The sequence below is a fragment of the Rhinopithecus roxellana genome, chromosome 13 (genome assembly GCF_007565055.1).
Source record: "Rhinopithecus roxellana isolate Shanxi Qingling chromosome 13, ASM756505v1, whole genome shotgun sequence".
NCBI classification, from domain to species: domain Eukaryota; kingdom Metazoa; phylum Chordata; class Mammalia; order Primates; family Cercopithecidae; genus Rhinopithecus; species Rhinopithecus roxellana.
The window spans coordinates 70,154,691-70,169,496 of NC_044561.1; the positions used below are offsets into that span (position 1 = coordinate 70,154,691).

At 56.3% G+C, this 14,806-nt stretch overlaps 1 protein-coding gene across 1 annotated transcript; it reads right to left on the reverse strand.

The window, feature by feature from the left end:
- Positions 1-749: 749 nt before the first annotated feature.
- On the reverse strand, positions 750-2,183 carry PPDPF (pancreatic progenitor cell differentiation and proliferation factor). The gene is made up of 4 exons (XM_030914491.1): positions 2,024-2,183; positions 1,562-1,641; positions 1,336-1,413; positions 750-1,253 (listed from the first exon to the last, which is right to left on the reverse strand). Exons 2-4 carry the CDS (start codon positions 1,614-1,616, stop codon positions 1,042-1,044), a joined length of 345 nt encoding a protein of 114 aa, XP_030770351.1. The 5' UTR covers positions 1,617-1,641; positions 2,024-2,183; the 3' UTR covers positions 750-1,041.
- Between the last annotated feature and the right edge of the window lie 12,623 nt (positions 2,184-14,806).

Sequence of the window (14,806 nt, forward strand, 5' to 3'; positions counted from 1 at the left end):
TGACTGACTCCCACCTGCTCACGAAGCTGCCTCCCAACAGAACCGCGTCAATCCCTGTGGGCCCCTGGAGGTGCGGTGACACCACCCACCTTGGTTATGGAGGAGTCTACTGAGCCCACAGCCCACGCGCTCCTGTGTGTGGACCCCCACGCCTGCTGGACTGCAGCACTCCGGGGCTCCAGCACTCCATGCCTGTACTAGGCCAGAAAGACGCAGCCATCCTCCAAGTTCCTGCACCCTCTGACCTTTAAGCTGGGCTACCTGTGGCAGGAAGACCCCTCCAGGGTGCCTGCAGCTGCTACCCCTCAGCCTGTCTTGGGGCAACACCCCCGTGGGAGGCCCTTGGGAGACAGCCCTGAAGCTGCCCAAACCCCACCAGCAGGCACCAGGTCCCTCCAGAGTGCAGGTTTTCCAGCTCACAGCCAGAGGCTGCTCCCCCCGCAGCTCCTGGGGTAAGGGGCCCGAATCCCTCAGAGGACTAGCCCTCCCTGCTCCCTTTCCCCCCGGCTGAAGGTGACACAGGGGCCCACCTCAGTGGCAGCCCTGGGGCCTGCTTGTCCAAGGGTCCCTGGAAGCAGCAGCGAATCCCGTCCTTTTCAGTCCCAGCAGCAGCCTCACAGAGTGAGGAGGCCCAGGAAGGCCTGGGAGCAGGGCCAGCCCCCATCAGGGAGTGAGGTCAGGAGGGATTCAGCCATTTCTCACACTCAAACAGAACCTCGGGCCGCACAGCTCAGGAACACATCATCGGGGCTACTGGCTGCTTGGAGTTTATTTTCCGCTTGGTGCCAGGTGCACAGTTCCAGATGTCAGGAAAGCTAGCGAGTGCCAGGGCCGGGCGGTAGAGAGCGGGGCCCTTACTCCTTTTTGGTGTCTGCTGTGTTGATGCGAAGGTCTGCTTGCTGCAGCCGCCTGGTCTACAGGGTGGGGAGTGGGAGGTGGGGAGGGGACGGGAGGTGGGGAGGGGACGGGGGGCGGGGAGTGGGGAGGGGCTCTGGTGGACTAGCGCCTCCGCAGGCCTCGGGCTGGTGGTAACCGCTCAGGTCAGGACGCGGGTCCAGCGCTGGCTGTGCTGGACTGACTGCCAGGCTGCTTCCTCGGGGCGTCCCGAGCCAGGCCACCGGTGGTCATGCTGCTGGAGGCCTGGGGGGGTTCCGGGTGCTCTGCGGACTCCAACACCGTGGCCATGAATGGAAGAGTGGACTTCCCGAAAAAGAAGCTGGCCCACCAGTGACCCGGGTCAGCCTTGGGGAGACCTGAGAAAAGCAAAGTGGGGTCTTGATGCTGCCAGCTTCAGGGGGCAGGGGCAGAGGAAGAGAGGAGCCGTCCTGCACTCACCTGGGGGGTGGGGAATGGCTTCCCCGGGGCACTCGGTACTGCCGCAGGAGCTGTTGCTGGAAGTGGAACCCAGGCGGCCTGGGGAGGAGAGGTCCCGTCAGCAACGCGGGGCACAGAGCCCCCCAGCCCACCGGCCTTCAGGCCGAGCGCTGGTTCCGCAGGCTGCACGGGGGCTGCACTGGCGCTAACAGAGCATCTACGTGGGCGGGGGGCAGAGGCTACTCACGCCGGTAGTAGTCGTGGGTGGCCACGAGCGAGCCGCTGGAGGGGATGGCCGCCATGCTCCGGCTTGCTGGCTGGTGGGACCTGCGCATGGGGGTCGGGGAGCCCCTCGGATCAGCGGGATTCCCTCAGGAAGGGCGCTCCCCAGCGGGTGGAGCCGCCACGCTGGGTTCTTTACCGAGGCGGGGCTCCCCAGCTCCCGGGACCGCCTTCGCTGCGCGGGGCGCGGGCGGCTCCAACCAGCCCGAACCGGCCGAGCGGGTGGAACAAAGGCGCTTTGTGAGCGGGGCCCCGGCCCGGACGCCAGGAACCTGGTAGGCGCCGTCCCAACCCGCCAGACCCGGGAAGAGCCCGCCCGGGATCCCGCGCCCAGCGCTTGCCAGGCGGAGAGGAGAGGAGCCCGGCCCCGCCCAGCGCCCCCCGCGCCTCCGGCCTGCTCGTCCCACCCGCGCGCCGCGCCCCTCACCTGGGCGGCAACCCCTCGCGGGCCTCGGCGCACGATCACGGGTGGCGGGGACGGGGACGCTAGGCCACGGAGCCCATTTCCAGAGGAGACCGGGGAACACCGCGCCACTACAGAGACGCGCGCGCGCGGGGTGCGCACGCGCGGACGCGCCCACTTATATGCGCGGGGGCCGCGGCGCGTCACGGAGGGCGGGGCGCACCGGCTCCTCCCCGGGTCCCACTCGGCCCCGCCCCCTCCCCGGGTCCCACTCGGCCCCGCCCCCTCCTCGGGCCCCACTCGGCCCCGCCCCCTCCCCGGCCACACTCGGCCCCGCCCCCTCCCCGGCCACACTCGGCCCCGCCCCCTCCCCAGGCCCCACTCGGCCCCGACCCCTCCCTGGGCCCTGCTCGGCCCCGCCCTCAACTTCCTCCTCGGTCAGACTCTCGCCGTCTGGCGTGGGCAGAGCCCAGCACCTTGGCGTTCGTTCTCTTGCGGCGGCCCGGCCGGGCCTGGGTCTGCAGGGGTTAAAAGACTCCGGATCCGGGAGTCCGGCCCCTGTCCCTCTCCCGGGCCCAGGCCCCGTCTCGGACCCGTCTCGGACCCGTCTCTGAGCCCAGCCTGGTCCAGCCCGGCCCGTCCTCTTCAGCCCCTGTGGAGGCAATGGGGGCCCTGGGCGGGCCAAAACGTGCTGCGTGCGCGGAGCCCTCCGGCCCGGCCTCCAGGGACTTCGTAGCCAGAGGAACCTGGATCCCCCCCGAGTCCGCCTTGCAACTCTGGCAGCTCCGGAACCTGCACCCCGGTTCCTCAGCCCCAGGCCGCGCCTGCTGCCCGCAGGGGGCGGTGAAAGGGTGTGCAGATGGAGGGGCAGTGGGAGGCGGGGCCCAGACGGAGAGCGGGGCGGATTTGGGTGGGTGAGGTGAGTCTCCAGTCGCTGGAGGCAGAGGCTGGGCGCCACTGCTCAGAGACCCCATGTTTGGGGAACCCAAGGCGTTCCTGGCAGGGCCCTGGGGACGGTCCGCCAGGCCCTGCTGTCAACTGTCAATCAAGAGGGGGCGCGCTTTCCCTTCCCAGGTAGAAAGGCGTCTGTCCCCGCTCTGCACCGCCGCCCCCCGCCCCCCGCCCCCGGCCCGGCCCGGCTGAATCCTCCCCACACCTCCCTCGGCCCCGCAGGGGAAGTCGGCCTGCCCCTACGGAAACCCCGTTTCTTTACGCACCTGGTCCTGGCTGGGCGGTGTCTTCCCCGTGGCGGAGAGGGTCCAGGAGGTCCGTGGGGCGGCGCAGTCCGAGGGCTTCGGGAGTCAGCCCGGGTGGATTTGTTTCGTGGCTCTCGTTGCTGGCTGAGACGGCCGTGTGCCTGTGTTCCGAAGATCGAGGCCAACGGATGCCGGACTCTGCCCTCGCCAGGTGCTCAGTGAGGACCCAGAGCTGGGCAGGGACCCTGGGAGACCCCTGAGCAAGACTTGGAGGGACGCCCTTGTGTCCCCGAGCACGTGGGGAAGGCGCTGTCTTGAGCCCTGCACCGCTGTGTGTGTTCATTGCACGAGTGTGTTAAGCACCTACTATGTGCTCATGGCCAAGCCAAGCGCAGGGAACGGGGAACCAGGGAGAACGGCCTTCCTGCGGCCAGCAGTGCGGAGGCTGCGGGGCGTGGGGGGGGAAGGGGGGTTCAGGTTTCAGATGAGTTCTGCGGAAGGAGGGCAGGGAACCACCCGAGCCTCACCTGGGACTGGGAGCTCTGTGCCGGGGAGCAGTGCCAGGACCTGCAATGGGAGAGGTGTGCAGCCCCGAGGGGTCACTGATGAGGCAGATGGGTCAGTCGGGTGACACTCGGAGGGTGGAAGTTTCTGGCAAGACCTGGGCTTGTCTCTGGAGGCTTGCACTGCCAGCCCAAGGACCCACAGCCCAGGGCTCGCCCACTACAGCCTCCTGCATCCCTGTGGGCCACAGCTTCTTCCCCGGACAGCCCCTCACATAGGCCTCAAACTGACTGCGCCTTCAGGGTCAAGACAGCGCAGCGGCCTGGGCAGGGGCTGGGAGACACTTAAAGCCCAGGAAGTGGGGATGGGGCCTGGGAAGCAGGACACCCCATCTCTGAAGCTGTGAGCTGCCCCTGCTGAACCCAGGGCATGGTGGTTACCTGAGCCGGGGTACAGCTGGGTGGGGTGAGGGCTGGTGCCAAACCTTGGGGTCCTGGCCAGGACTCTCGGAGCAGCACTGTCCCAGTGTGGGGAAAGGGAGTGGGACCGCTGGGTCAGGTCTCCTGTGGCTGACCCATCCCATGGGGGCTCTGAGCACAGAGGGCTGGGCCTTGGGGAGTTCCCTGGAGAAGGGGGCTGGCTTAGGGCCCTCACAGGGGTCGGGAGACCTCTCCTGGTCGGGCTGGGGGCTGCTTTTGGCCTTGGCTAGACTGGGCACAGTACCTGTGGGCAGAGATGGGGTAGCCAGGGGGCCCCACCCTTGCCCTTGGCAGCTCAGGAACTAAGGCTGGGTAAATGCAGTGTGAGCACTTAGAGCAGCGAGGGGCTCTGGGCGTCAGGGCTAGCGTGTGTGAAGGCCTCGGGGCCTGAAGGAGCTGTGGTAGTGGTGGGTTTGGGGAGGCTGGAGCCAGGTTCTGCCCGGACAGCATCTGCTCCCCAGTGGGACTGAGGCTCTGTTCCTCCCTCTGGGCTCCCCAGGCTGGCTCAGGCCTGGGCAGCTGTCAGGGGGCAGTGAAGGGAAAGGGGCCAGGCAGAGTGCTAACTCACCACTTTGCTTGGGGTCCTGAGACCCACGCCTCTGGCCTTCAAGAAGCCACAGAACTCCCACCCCCGACACAGAGCACAGAGCTGTGCCCACCCTAAGGATGGCGGCACCTCGACCATCCCAGAAGAGGGCCAGGGCTGCCGAGGGGCTGTGAGACTAGGGGGACGCTCAGGACACCCCTCTCTCAGGTTGGAGTTGCAACTCCCTCGAGTGGGGGCTGGGAGACCTGCTGTTCTGTCTTCAAGAGCCAATCATTGGCAGTTAGTGGGGAGCCGTTTGGTGCTGTTGGATTAGATAGGGCTCCATTCACACTGACCCTGCAGCTCTGGCCAGCAGAGCCTCCCACGGCCAGCTCCGGACGCCGACACCTTCTCTCACTGGGGGCAGGCCTATGCTGGGCAGGGACACCAGGCAGGGTCACAGGCCACGGCCTGTCTCTAGCTGAGGGCAAGGCTAGCTGTGCGCCGGGGTCAGCCTGTGCCAGGCCAGGTCTGGGACCCTGCAGGGAGCAAGGTACTCAGTTGGCCACATTGTGGTCACCTCCTGACAGGGGCTCTGTCCTGTTAGAGCTGTACCAGGCCAGTTCTCAGGGGCAGACACTGAGATGGGGTTTGGGGTGCAGGGTGAGTACTGGGGATCAGCACCTGGGAAGGGGTGCAGGGCCGGGCAGAGACTGTTGGGGTGGCCTGCATTGGGCTCGGCTGGCATAGCCTTTGTGGCTTGCTTGGACCCAGATTTGGCTGCCCAGGGATGGGAGACCCTGGTGAGGTGTGTGTGGCCCAAGCCCACCCTGAAGGAGCCATGGGGCCATCTGCTGATCACGCTGGACAGCATGGCCTTCTCGGGTCTCCGCTTCCCTCTAGGCCGGCCTGACCTAGCTCACCTCATTCTCAACCTCACCAACCAACATCAGTCACAGAGTCTGAAAGGAGGGATTTTCATTTTCCTTTAAAAAGGAAAAGGTGAAAACTGCATTTAATAAGCTGGACCAGTGGGGGCTCTGTGAGCCCCTCTGCACAGTAAGCCTCAGAGATGCCGCATGGTGGTCCCGGGGCATCCTGGCCAAGGTGGGAGAACGCTGCCAGGCCCATTGGGACCCCCAGTCTCTGTGAGGACCTGCGGGATGCCCTCAGGGGCTGCCCCCTGGATCTCGTCTCCTCTGAGGTGCAGTGGAGGCGGCAGACGACACTGGCCCACATCCTTGTCAGGCGGAGGACCTGCCGACTGGCCGCTGGCCGTGGCTCTTGCTGGGAGCCGCGTGGCCTGGGCTTGGACCCACGTCCACCTCTCTCAGGCTGCCTGCTCTTGCCAGTGGCTGAGCCTGGCTTCTCCCATGACAGTGGCTGGAGACAGAGGGGACCCGTGCCACCAGGAAGGGTGAGCTCAGGAAACGCCAGCTCTCCTCTCCCCTGGCTCTGAGGGGTTCGGTGGTGCCCTTGGTGTGTCTGGGGGCTTTGGGGAGGTCCCAGGTCTTCACAGATGGGCGCTGGTTCAGGAAGCAGGAGGAGGGAGACACACTGCACCTGACCCTCTCCAGCTGCAGGAAATGGGTACAGAAAAACTAAGTGGACAGAAGATGCCTTGTGCACAGGCTACAGGAGGCTGGTGCAGCCTCAGTTGCTGCCGGGATGTGATCATTGGCAGGGATGAGATTGACGGGGACAGTCAGCTGGGGAGGACGGCCACAGGCTTCCCGCAGGGCGGGAGGGAAAGGTTTCCAGTCCTACTCATAAGGGCTGCCTGCTACTCTGTAGCCACTGTCTCCTTCCTTGTGGACGGGATGATGGAGGCACCATGTTAACCAGTGTGTGGGGAGGACTAGATGGGAGAGGCCCCTAGCTCGGAGGCTCACAGCCTTGCTCGGCCCCTGGGAGCCGTCGCCACCTGCACTGTGCTCCTCCCACAGGTGTCTGGGGGTGACGTGAGAGTTCTGCCAAAGTCAGAGCCAGGGTTGGACCCCCCGAGCTCCTTTGTCGGCCCCTGGAGGGAGTGTGGTGTGTTCGGACCACGGCCCCAGTGGTCCAGCTCTGCCCATCTTCATCCCGGGTGGCAGCTGCTGTCCAGCCCTCTGGCTGGTGCCTTTTAGATGGTGTCTCCATCTGCAGAAGAAAACAGAAGTGCTGACTAATATTTGATGAAGGCCTGCTATGATGGAGGCACCTGATGCGGCAGGTGGAATCCGGGGGGCAGCGGCTGAGGCTCCCTGTTCCTCAATGTCCCTGCCCGTGGGATGGGCATAGCTAACTTCTGGGGCCACCTTGAGGGTAAGATGCTTCCTGCAGGTGCTTGGACCGGTATCTGGCACGGGGCAGGTGCTCAGTGACAGTTCCATATTAATCCCTGCACTTGTCACTGTTGAAAGTAACTCAGGACATTGGCTTGGTGATTACACAAGCACTGTGGGAGAAGGTGGCCTATTTGTTCACCCTGGGTCCCGGTGGTTGAGACAGAGCCAGCCCTGCAGGAGGTGGGCGTCCAGTATGTATAATGGATGGAAGATTGAATTGCATAATAAAATATAGTAGAGATTTCCAGAGTAGAGGGGTGAGGAGGTCAACAAACCCTCTCCCCAGAATGTACCTGCAAATCTGAACAAAAGTCAAACAGCCCTTTCAGTTCTTTGGATTTTAACCAAAGGCAAACAGCAAACCAAGGAGTGTTTATTCATCAAAGAGCCAGGCGCTGTGGTCCCAGCCACTTGGGAAGCTGAGGCGGGAGGGTCACTGGAGCCCAGGAGCTCGAAGCTGCAATGAATTACGATCGCACCACTGCTCTCCAGCCTGGGTGACAAGAGAGAGACCCCATCTCTAAAAAGAATAAAACCCTGGACTTTAGGACAAAATCCAAAATTACTTGGCATAAGTGAACCAGGAAAATCTCAAATGGAAAACGAGGCTGGGCACGGTGGCTCACGTTTGTAATTCCAGCATTTTGAGAGGCCAAAGCGGGCAGCTCACAAGGTCAGGAGATCAAGACCATCCTGGCTAACACGGTGAAAACCCATCTCTACTAAAAAAATACAAAAAAATTAGCCAGGCATGGTGGCAGGTGCATGTAGTCCCAGATATTTGGGAGGCTGAGGCAGGAAAATGGTGCGAACCCAGGAGGCAGAGCTTGCAGTGAACCGAGATCGCACCGCTGCACTCCAGCCTGGGTGACAGAGCAAGACTCCATCTCAGAAATAAATACATAAAAATAAGAATAAAACCCTGGACTTTAGGATTGTAGGGTCCAACCCCACAGGGTTGGTGGGTTTTTCTCCCTGTGTGCGGAGATGAGATTGTAGAAATAAAGACACAAGACAGATAAAAGAAAAGACAGCTAGGCCTGGGGGACCACTACCACCAAGATGTGGAGACCAGTAGTGGCCCCAAATGCCTGGCTGCGCTGATATTTATTGGATACAAGACAAAGGGGCAGGGTAAGGAGTGTGAGCCATCTCCAATGATAGGTAAGGTCATGTGGGTCACGTGTCCACTGGACAGGGGGCCCTTCCCTGCCTGGCAGTTGAGGCAGAGAGAGAGGGAGAGAGAGAGACAGCTTACGCCATTACTTCTGCATATCAGAGACTTTTAGTACTTTCACTAATTTGCTACTATTATCTAAAAGGTGGAGCCACGTGTACAGGATGGAACATGAAGGTGGACCAGGAGCGTGACCACTGAAGCACAGCATCACAGGGAGACGGTTGGGCCTCCGGATAGCTGCGGGCGGGCCTGACTGATGTCAGGCCTTCCACGAGAGGTGGAGGAGTAGGGTCTTCTGTGAATTCCTCCGAGGAAAGGGAGATTCCCTTTCCCGGTCTGCTAAGGAGCGGGTGTTTTTCCTTGACACTGACGCTATCGCTAGACCATGGTCCGCTTGGCAACGGGTGTCTTCCCAGACGCTGGCGGTACTTCTAGACCAAGGAGCCCTCTGGTGGCCCTGCCTGGGCATAACAGAGGGCTCACACTCCTGTCTTCTGGTCACTTCTCACTATGTCCCCTCAGCTCCTGTCTCTGTATGACCTGGCTTTTCCTAGGCTATGATTGTAGAGCGAGGATTATTATAATATTGGAATAAAGAGTAATTGCTACAAACTAATGATTAATGATATTCGTGTATAATCATACCTATGATGTGTATCTAGTGTAACTGTTCTTGTTCTATGTATTGTATTAGACTGGAGCAGCTCATGCTCTCTGCCTCTCGCCTCGGTGCCCTCCGCCTCTCGCCTCGGTGCCCTCCGTCTCTTGCCTCGGCACCTGGGTGGCTTGCTGCCCACAGGATAAGATCCACAATTACTTGGCATAAGTGAACCAGGAAAATCTCAATTTAAATGGAAAATGAGGCTGGGCGTGGTGACTCACGCCTGTAATCCCAGCACTTTGGGAGGCTGAGGCAGGCAGATCACCTGAAGTCAGGAGTTTGAGACCAGCCTGACCAACATGGCGAAATCCCATCTCTATTAAAAATACAGAAATTAGCTGGGCATGGTGTCGGGCACCTATAATCCCAGCTACTTGGGAGGCTGAGGCAGGAGAATCTCTTGAACCTGGGAGGCGGAGGTTGCAGTGAGCCGAGATTGTACCATTCCAGCCTGGGCGACAGACCAAGACTCCATCTCCAAAAAAAAAATAATAATAATACAAAATTAGCCAGGTGTGGTGGCGCATGCCTGTAATCCCAGCTACTCAGGAGGCTGAGGCAGGAGAATTGCTTGAAACCGGGAGGTGGGGGTTGTAGTGAGCTGAGATCGTGCCATTGCACTCCAGCCTGGGCGACAAGAGTGAAACTCTGTCTCAAAGAAAACTCAGAAAAACAAATAAATGGAAAACGAGAGTCAGCAAATGCTAACACTGAGATAGCGCAGACACTGGGATTTGTAAAAAATGCACCAACATGCAGTTGTAAGCCCCTTACATCAAGTGATGGGCAGTGAGCATTTGACAACATTTAGCATACGTTCACAGTGGACATCTGAGCTAAGCAGGAAGAGAAGACAACTCCTTCAATCTGAGAAAGGGCTCTGATGAAGTATTTACAGCCAGCGCTGTACTGAGGTGAGAGACTCCTTTCCCAGGACCCAGAGCAGGACGAGCACATCCACTCCTGCCCCTATTATCAACATTTACCCACCGGGCACGGTGGCTTACACTTGTAATCCCAGCACTTTGGGAGGCCAAGGCGGGTGGATCACTGGAAGTCATGAGTTTAAGACCAGCCTGGCCAAGGTGGTGAAACCCCATCTCTACTAAAAAACAAACAAACAATGCTGGGCAAGGTGGTGCATGCCAGTAGTCTCAGCTCCTCAGGAGATTGAGGCAGGATTGCTTGAACCCAGAAGGTGGAGGTTGCAGTGAGCTGAGATCATGCCACTGCACGCCAGCCTGGGTGACACAGTGAGACCCTGTTTCAAAAAACAAAAGCAGGCCGGGCACGGTGGCTCAAGCCTGTAATCCCAGCACTTAGGGAGGCCGAGATGGGCGGATCACGAGGTCAGGAGATCGAGACCATCCTGGCTAACATGGTGAAACCCCATCTCTACTAAAAACTACAAAAAGAAACTAGCCGGGCGAGGTGGCGGGCGCCTGTAGTCCTGGCTACTCGGGAGGCTGAGGCAGGAGAATGGCGTAAACCCGGGAGACGGAGCCTGCAGTGAGCTGAGATCCGGCCACTGCACTCCAGCCTGGGCGACAGAGCGAGACTCCGTCTCAAAAAAAAACACAAAAGCAATAACAACAACAAAAAAACCATCTATTGGAAGTCTTAGCCAGTAAAATAAAACAAGAGAAACGAAGTACAGGCATACAGATTGAACATGAAATAAACCTGTCCCGATTCCCAGACAACATGATTGTCTGTGTAGAAATCCCAAGGAATCTACAAAAAAGCAAATTCAATGAATAAGTGAGGTCAGTGAGACAGCAATTTACAAAGTCAACATGCACAAATCCACTGTATTTGACAGGACTTGGCTCTGAGTCCCCACCCAAATCGCATGTTGAGTTGTGGTCCCCAGTGTTGGAGGTGGGGCCGGGTGGGGATGATTGGGTCATGGGGGTGGTTTCTTTTTTCTTTTCTTTTTTTATTTTGAGAGAAAATCTCGCTCTGTCTCTGAGGCTGGAGTGCAGTGGCCTGATCTCAGCTCACTGCAACCTCCGCCTCCTGGGTTCAAGCAATTCTCCTGCCTCAGCCTCCTGAGTAGCTGGGACTATAGGCGTCCGCCACCACACCCAGGTAGTTTTTTTTTTTTTTTTTTTTGTATTTTTAGTAGAGACAGAGTTTCACCATATTAGCCAGGCTGGTCTAGATCTTCTGACCTTGTGATCCACCCGCCTCGGCCTCCCAAAGTGCTGGGATTACAGGCGTGAGCCACCGCGCCCGGCCTCATGGGGTGGTTTCTTTCTTTTTTTTTTTTTTTTTTGAGATGGAGTCTCGCTCTGTCGCCCAGGCTGGAGTACAGTGGCCGGATCTCAGCTCACTGCAAGCTCCGCCTCCCGGGTTTACGCCATTCTCCTGCCTCAGCCTCCCGAGTAGCTGGGACTACAGGCGCCTGCCACCTCGTCCGGCTAGTTTTTTGTATTTTTTAGTAGAGACGGGGTTTCACCGTGTTAGCCAGGATGGTCTCGATCTCCTGACCTCGTGATCCACCCGTCTCGGTGGTTTCTAATGGTTCAGCACCATCCCCCAGTGCTGTCTGGTGAGAGGGTTCTCAGGAGACCTGGTGGTTTGATAGTGTGTAGCAACTCCCCCTTCACTCTCTCTCTCCTGCTGCCACGTGAATATGTGCTTGCTTCTCCTTTGCCTTTTACCAGGATTGTAAGTTTCCTGAAGCCTCCTGTACAGCCTGCAGAACTGTGAGTCAATTAAACCTCTTTTCTTTATAAATTACCTAGTCTTAGGTAGTTCTTTATAGCAGTGCAAGAACAAAGTAATACAGTATTTCTACCAGAAATGTACAGTTAGAATCAGAAATTTAAATGAAATGTTAATGAAAGTATCAAAGAAGATCCAGGTAAACGGAGAGACATGCCGTGTTCCTGGGTTTTGGACTCAACAGTGGAGATACTGATTTTTGCCGTGTTGATTTATACATTTAATGCAATTCCAATACAAATCTCAGCCAGATTTTCTGAAGATACAGACAAACAGTTCTCATGATTAAAATGGAGAGATGAACTAGAATAACTACAACAATTCAGAAAAATAACGATATAGAGGCCAGGCATGGTGGCTCACACCTATAATCTCAGCACTTTGGGTGGCCAAGGCGGGTGGATCACTTGAGATCAGGAGTTGAAGACCAGCCTGGCCAACATGGTGAAACCCTGTCTCTACAAAAAATACAAAAAATAGCCAGGTCTGGTGGTGCGTGCCTGTAATCCCAGCTACTCGGGAGGCTGAGGCAGAAGAATCGCCTGAACCTGGGAGGTGGAGGTTGCAGTGAGCCGGGATCACACCACTGCACACCAGCCTGAGTGACAGAGCGAGACTCTGTCTCAAAAAAAAGAGATAATAATGATATAGAGAAATTATGCTACCTCAATGATTTTTGTTGATGTAAAATTCCCATATCATTAAATGAAGCATTTTAAAATATGCATTTCAGTAGCATCATGGAACACTCACAATGCAGTGCACCCATAATGGAACACCCACAATGCAGTGCACCCATCATGGAACACCCACAATGCAGTGCACCCATCGTGGAACACCCACAATGCAGCAGTACACCCATCGTGGAACACCCACAATGCAGCAGTGCACCCATCGTGGAACACCCACAATGCAGCAGTGCACCCATCGTGGAACACCCACAATGCAGCAGTGCACCCATCGTGGAACACCCACAATGCAGCAGTGCACCCATCGTGGAACACCCACAATGCAGCAGTGCACCCATCGTGGAACACCCACAATGCAGCAGTGCACCCATCGTGGAACACCCGCAATGCAGCAGTGCACCCATCGTGGAACACCCGCAATGCAGCAGTGCACCCATCGTGGAACACCCGCAATGCAGCAGTGCACCCATCGTGGAACACTCACAATGCAGTGCACACATCACCTCTGACTAGTTCCAAAACATTTCATCTCCCCAAAAGGAGACCATACCCATTAAACAGTCCCTTTCCCTGTCCCCATCCCCAGTCCCTAGCAACCACTAATATGCTTTCTGTGTCTCTGAATTTACCTGTTCTGAACACATCATACAAATCGAATCATACGAATTGTGCCTTTTTGTTTCTGGTTTCTTTCACCCAGTTTTCTAGATTCGTTTTTTATGGCTGAATAGCATTCCTTTGTATGGATAGATCACATTTGTCTCTCCATTCATCCATTGATGGACACGTGAGTTGTTTCCACCTTTTGGATATTATAAATAGTGCCATTGCAAACATACCATGTACAAGTTTTTGTTTGAATACCTGTTTTCAACTCTTTTGGTGTGTACTTAGGAGTGGAATTGCTGGCTCAGACACTGCTGTCTATGTTTAACTTACTGAGGAATCGCCAGACTGTTTTCCGCAGCGGCTGGAACATTTTACGTTGCTACCAGCAATGGAGGAGGCTTCCCATTTCTCCACATTTTTGCCAACACTTGATATTTTTCTTATCTCTGGTTATAGCCACTTTAGAGAGTGTGAAGTGGTGTCTTACTGTGGTTTTGATTTGCATTTTCCTAGTGACTAATGGTATTGAGTACCAAATGGTATTGACCATTTGGGCATCTTCTTTGGATAAAGGTTTATTCGGAACCATTTTACATTGGGTTTTTGTCTTTGTGTTGTTGAGTTGTTAGAGTCCTTTGTATATTCGGAACGCTGGACCCTTATCTGTTGTGATTCGCAAATATTTTCCCCCATTCTGTAGATTGTCTTTACATCCTCTTACAGTGTCCTTTGATGCACAAAAGTTTTTCATTTTGGCAAAGTCCAGTTACCTACTTTTTCTTACTTTGCTTGTGGTTTCAGTGTCTTATCTAAGAATGTCATGAACGTTTACCTATTTTTTTTTTTTTTTTTTTTGAGACAGGGTCTTCCTCTGTTGCCCAGGCTGGAGGGCAGTGACACATTCTCAGCTCACTGCAGCCTTGACCTCCTATGCTCAAGGGATACGTCCATCTCATCCTCCCTGGTAGCTGGGACTACAGGTGCACACAACCACTCTTGGCTAATTTCTTACTTTTTTGGAGAGATATGGTCTTTCTATGTTGCCCAAGCTGGTCTTGAACTCCTGGGCTCAAGTGATCCTCCCACCTTAGCTTCCCAAACTGCTGGGGAATTATAGGCATGAGCCACTACGTCCAACCTACACCTATGGTTTCTTCAAATAGTTTTATACTTTTATTAGGTCGCATATTGATGTACAGGTTAGGGAAGAGCCGGCTTCATCATATTGATACACAGGTGAGAGAAGAGCCCAGTTTCATCATATTGATTGACAGGTGAGAGAAGAGCTGGCTTCATTGTATTGATTGACAGGTGAGGGAAGAGCCAGCTTTATTGTATTGATTGACAGGTGAGGGAAGAGCTGGCTTCATCATATTGATTGACAGGTGAGGGAAGAGCCAGCTTCATTGTATTGATTGACAGGTGAGGGAAGAGCCGGCATCATCATATTGATTGACAGGTGAGGGAAGAGCCAGCTTCATTGTATTGATTGACAGGTGAGGGAAGAGCCAGCTTCATTGTATTGATTGACAGGTGAGGGAAGAGCTGGCTTCATCATATTGATTGACAGGTGAGGGAAGAGCCAGCTTCATTGTATTGATTGACAGGTGAGGGAAGAGTTGGCGTCATCATATTGATTGACAGGTGAGGGAAGAGCCAGCTTCATTGTATTGATTGACAAGTGAGGGAAGAGCTGGCTTCATCGTATTGATTGACAGGTGAGGGAAGAGCCAGCTTCATTGTATTGATTGACAGGTGAGGGAAGAGCTGGCTTCCTTCATCGTATTGATTGACAGGTGAGGGAAGAGCTGGCTTCATCGTATTGATTGACAGGTGAGGGAAGAGCCAGCTTCATCGTATTGATTGACAGGTGAGGGAAGAGCCAGCTTCGTTGTATTGATTGACA

Excerpts from the sequence above, each read along its gene's own strand:
- PPDPF (XM_030914491.1), bottom strand. The coding sequence starts at position 1,616 with ATGGCGGCCATCCCCTCCAGCGGCTCGCTCGTGGCCACCCACGACTAC. Across the intron at positions 1,414-1,561 it reads CACCCACGACTACTACCGGC|GCCGCCTGGGTTCCACTTCC; the intron begins GTGAGTAGCCTC and ends TCTCCTCCCCAG. Across the intron at positions 1,254-1,335 it reads AGCCATTCCCCACCCCCCAG|GTCTCCCCAAGGCTGACCCG; the intron begins GTGAGTGCAGGA and ends TGCTTTTCTCAG.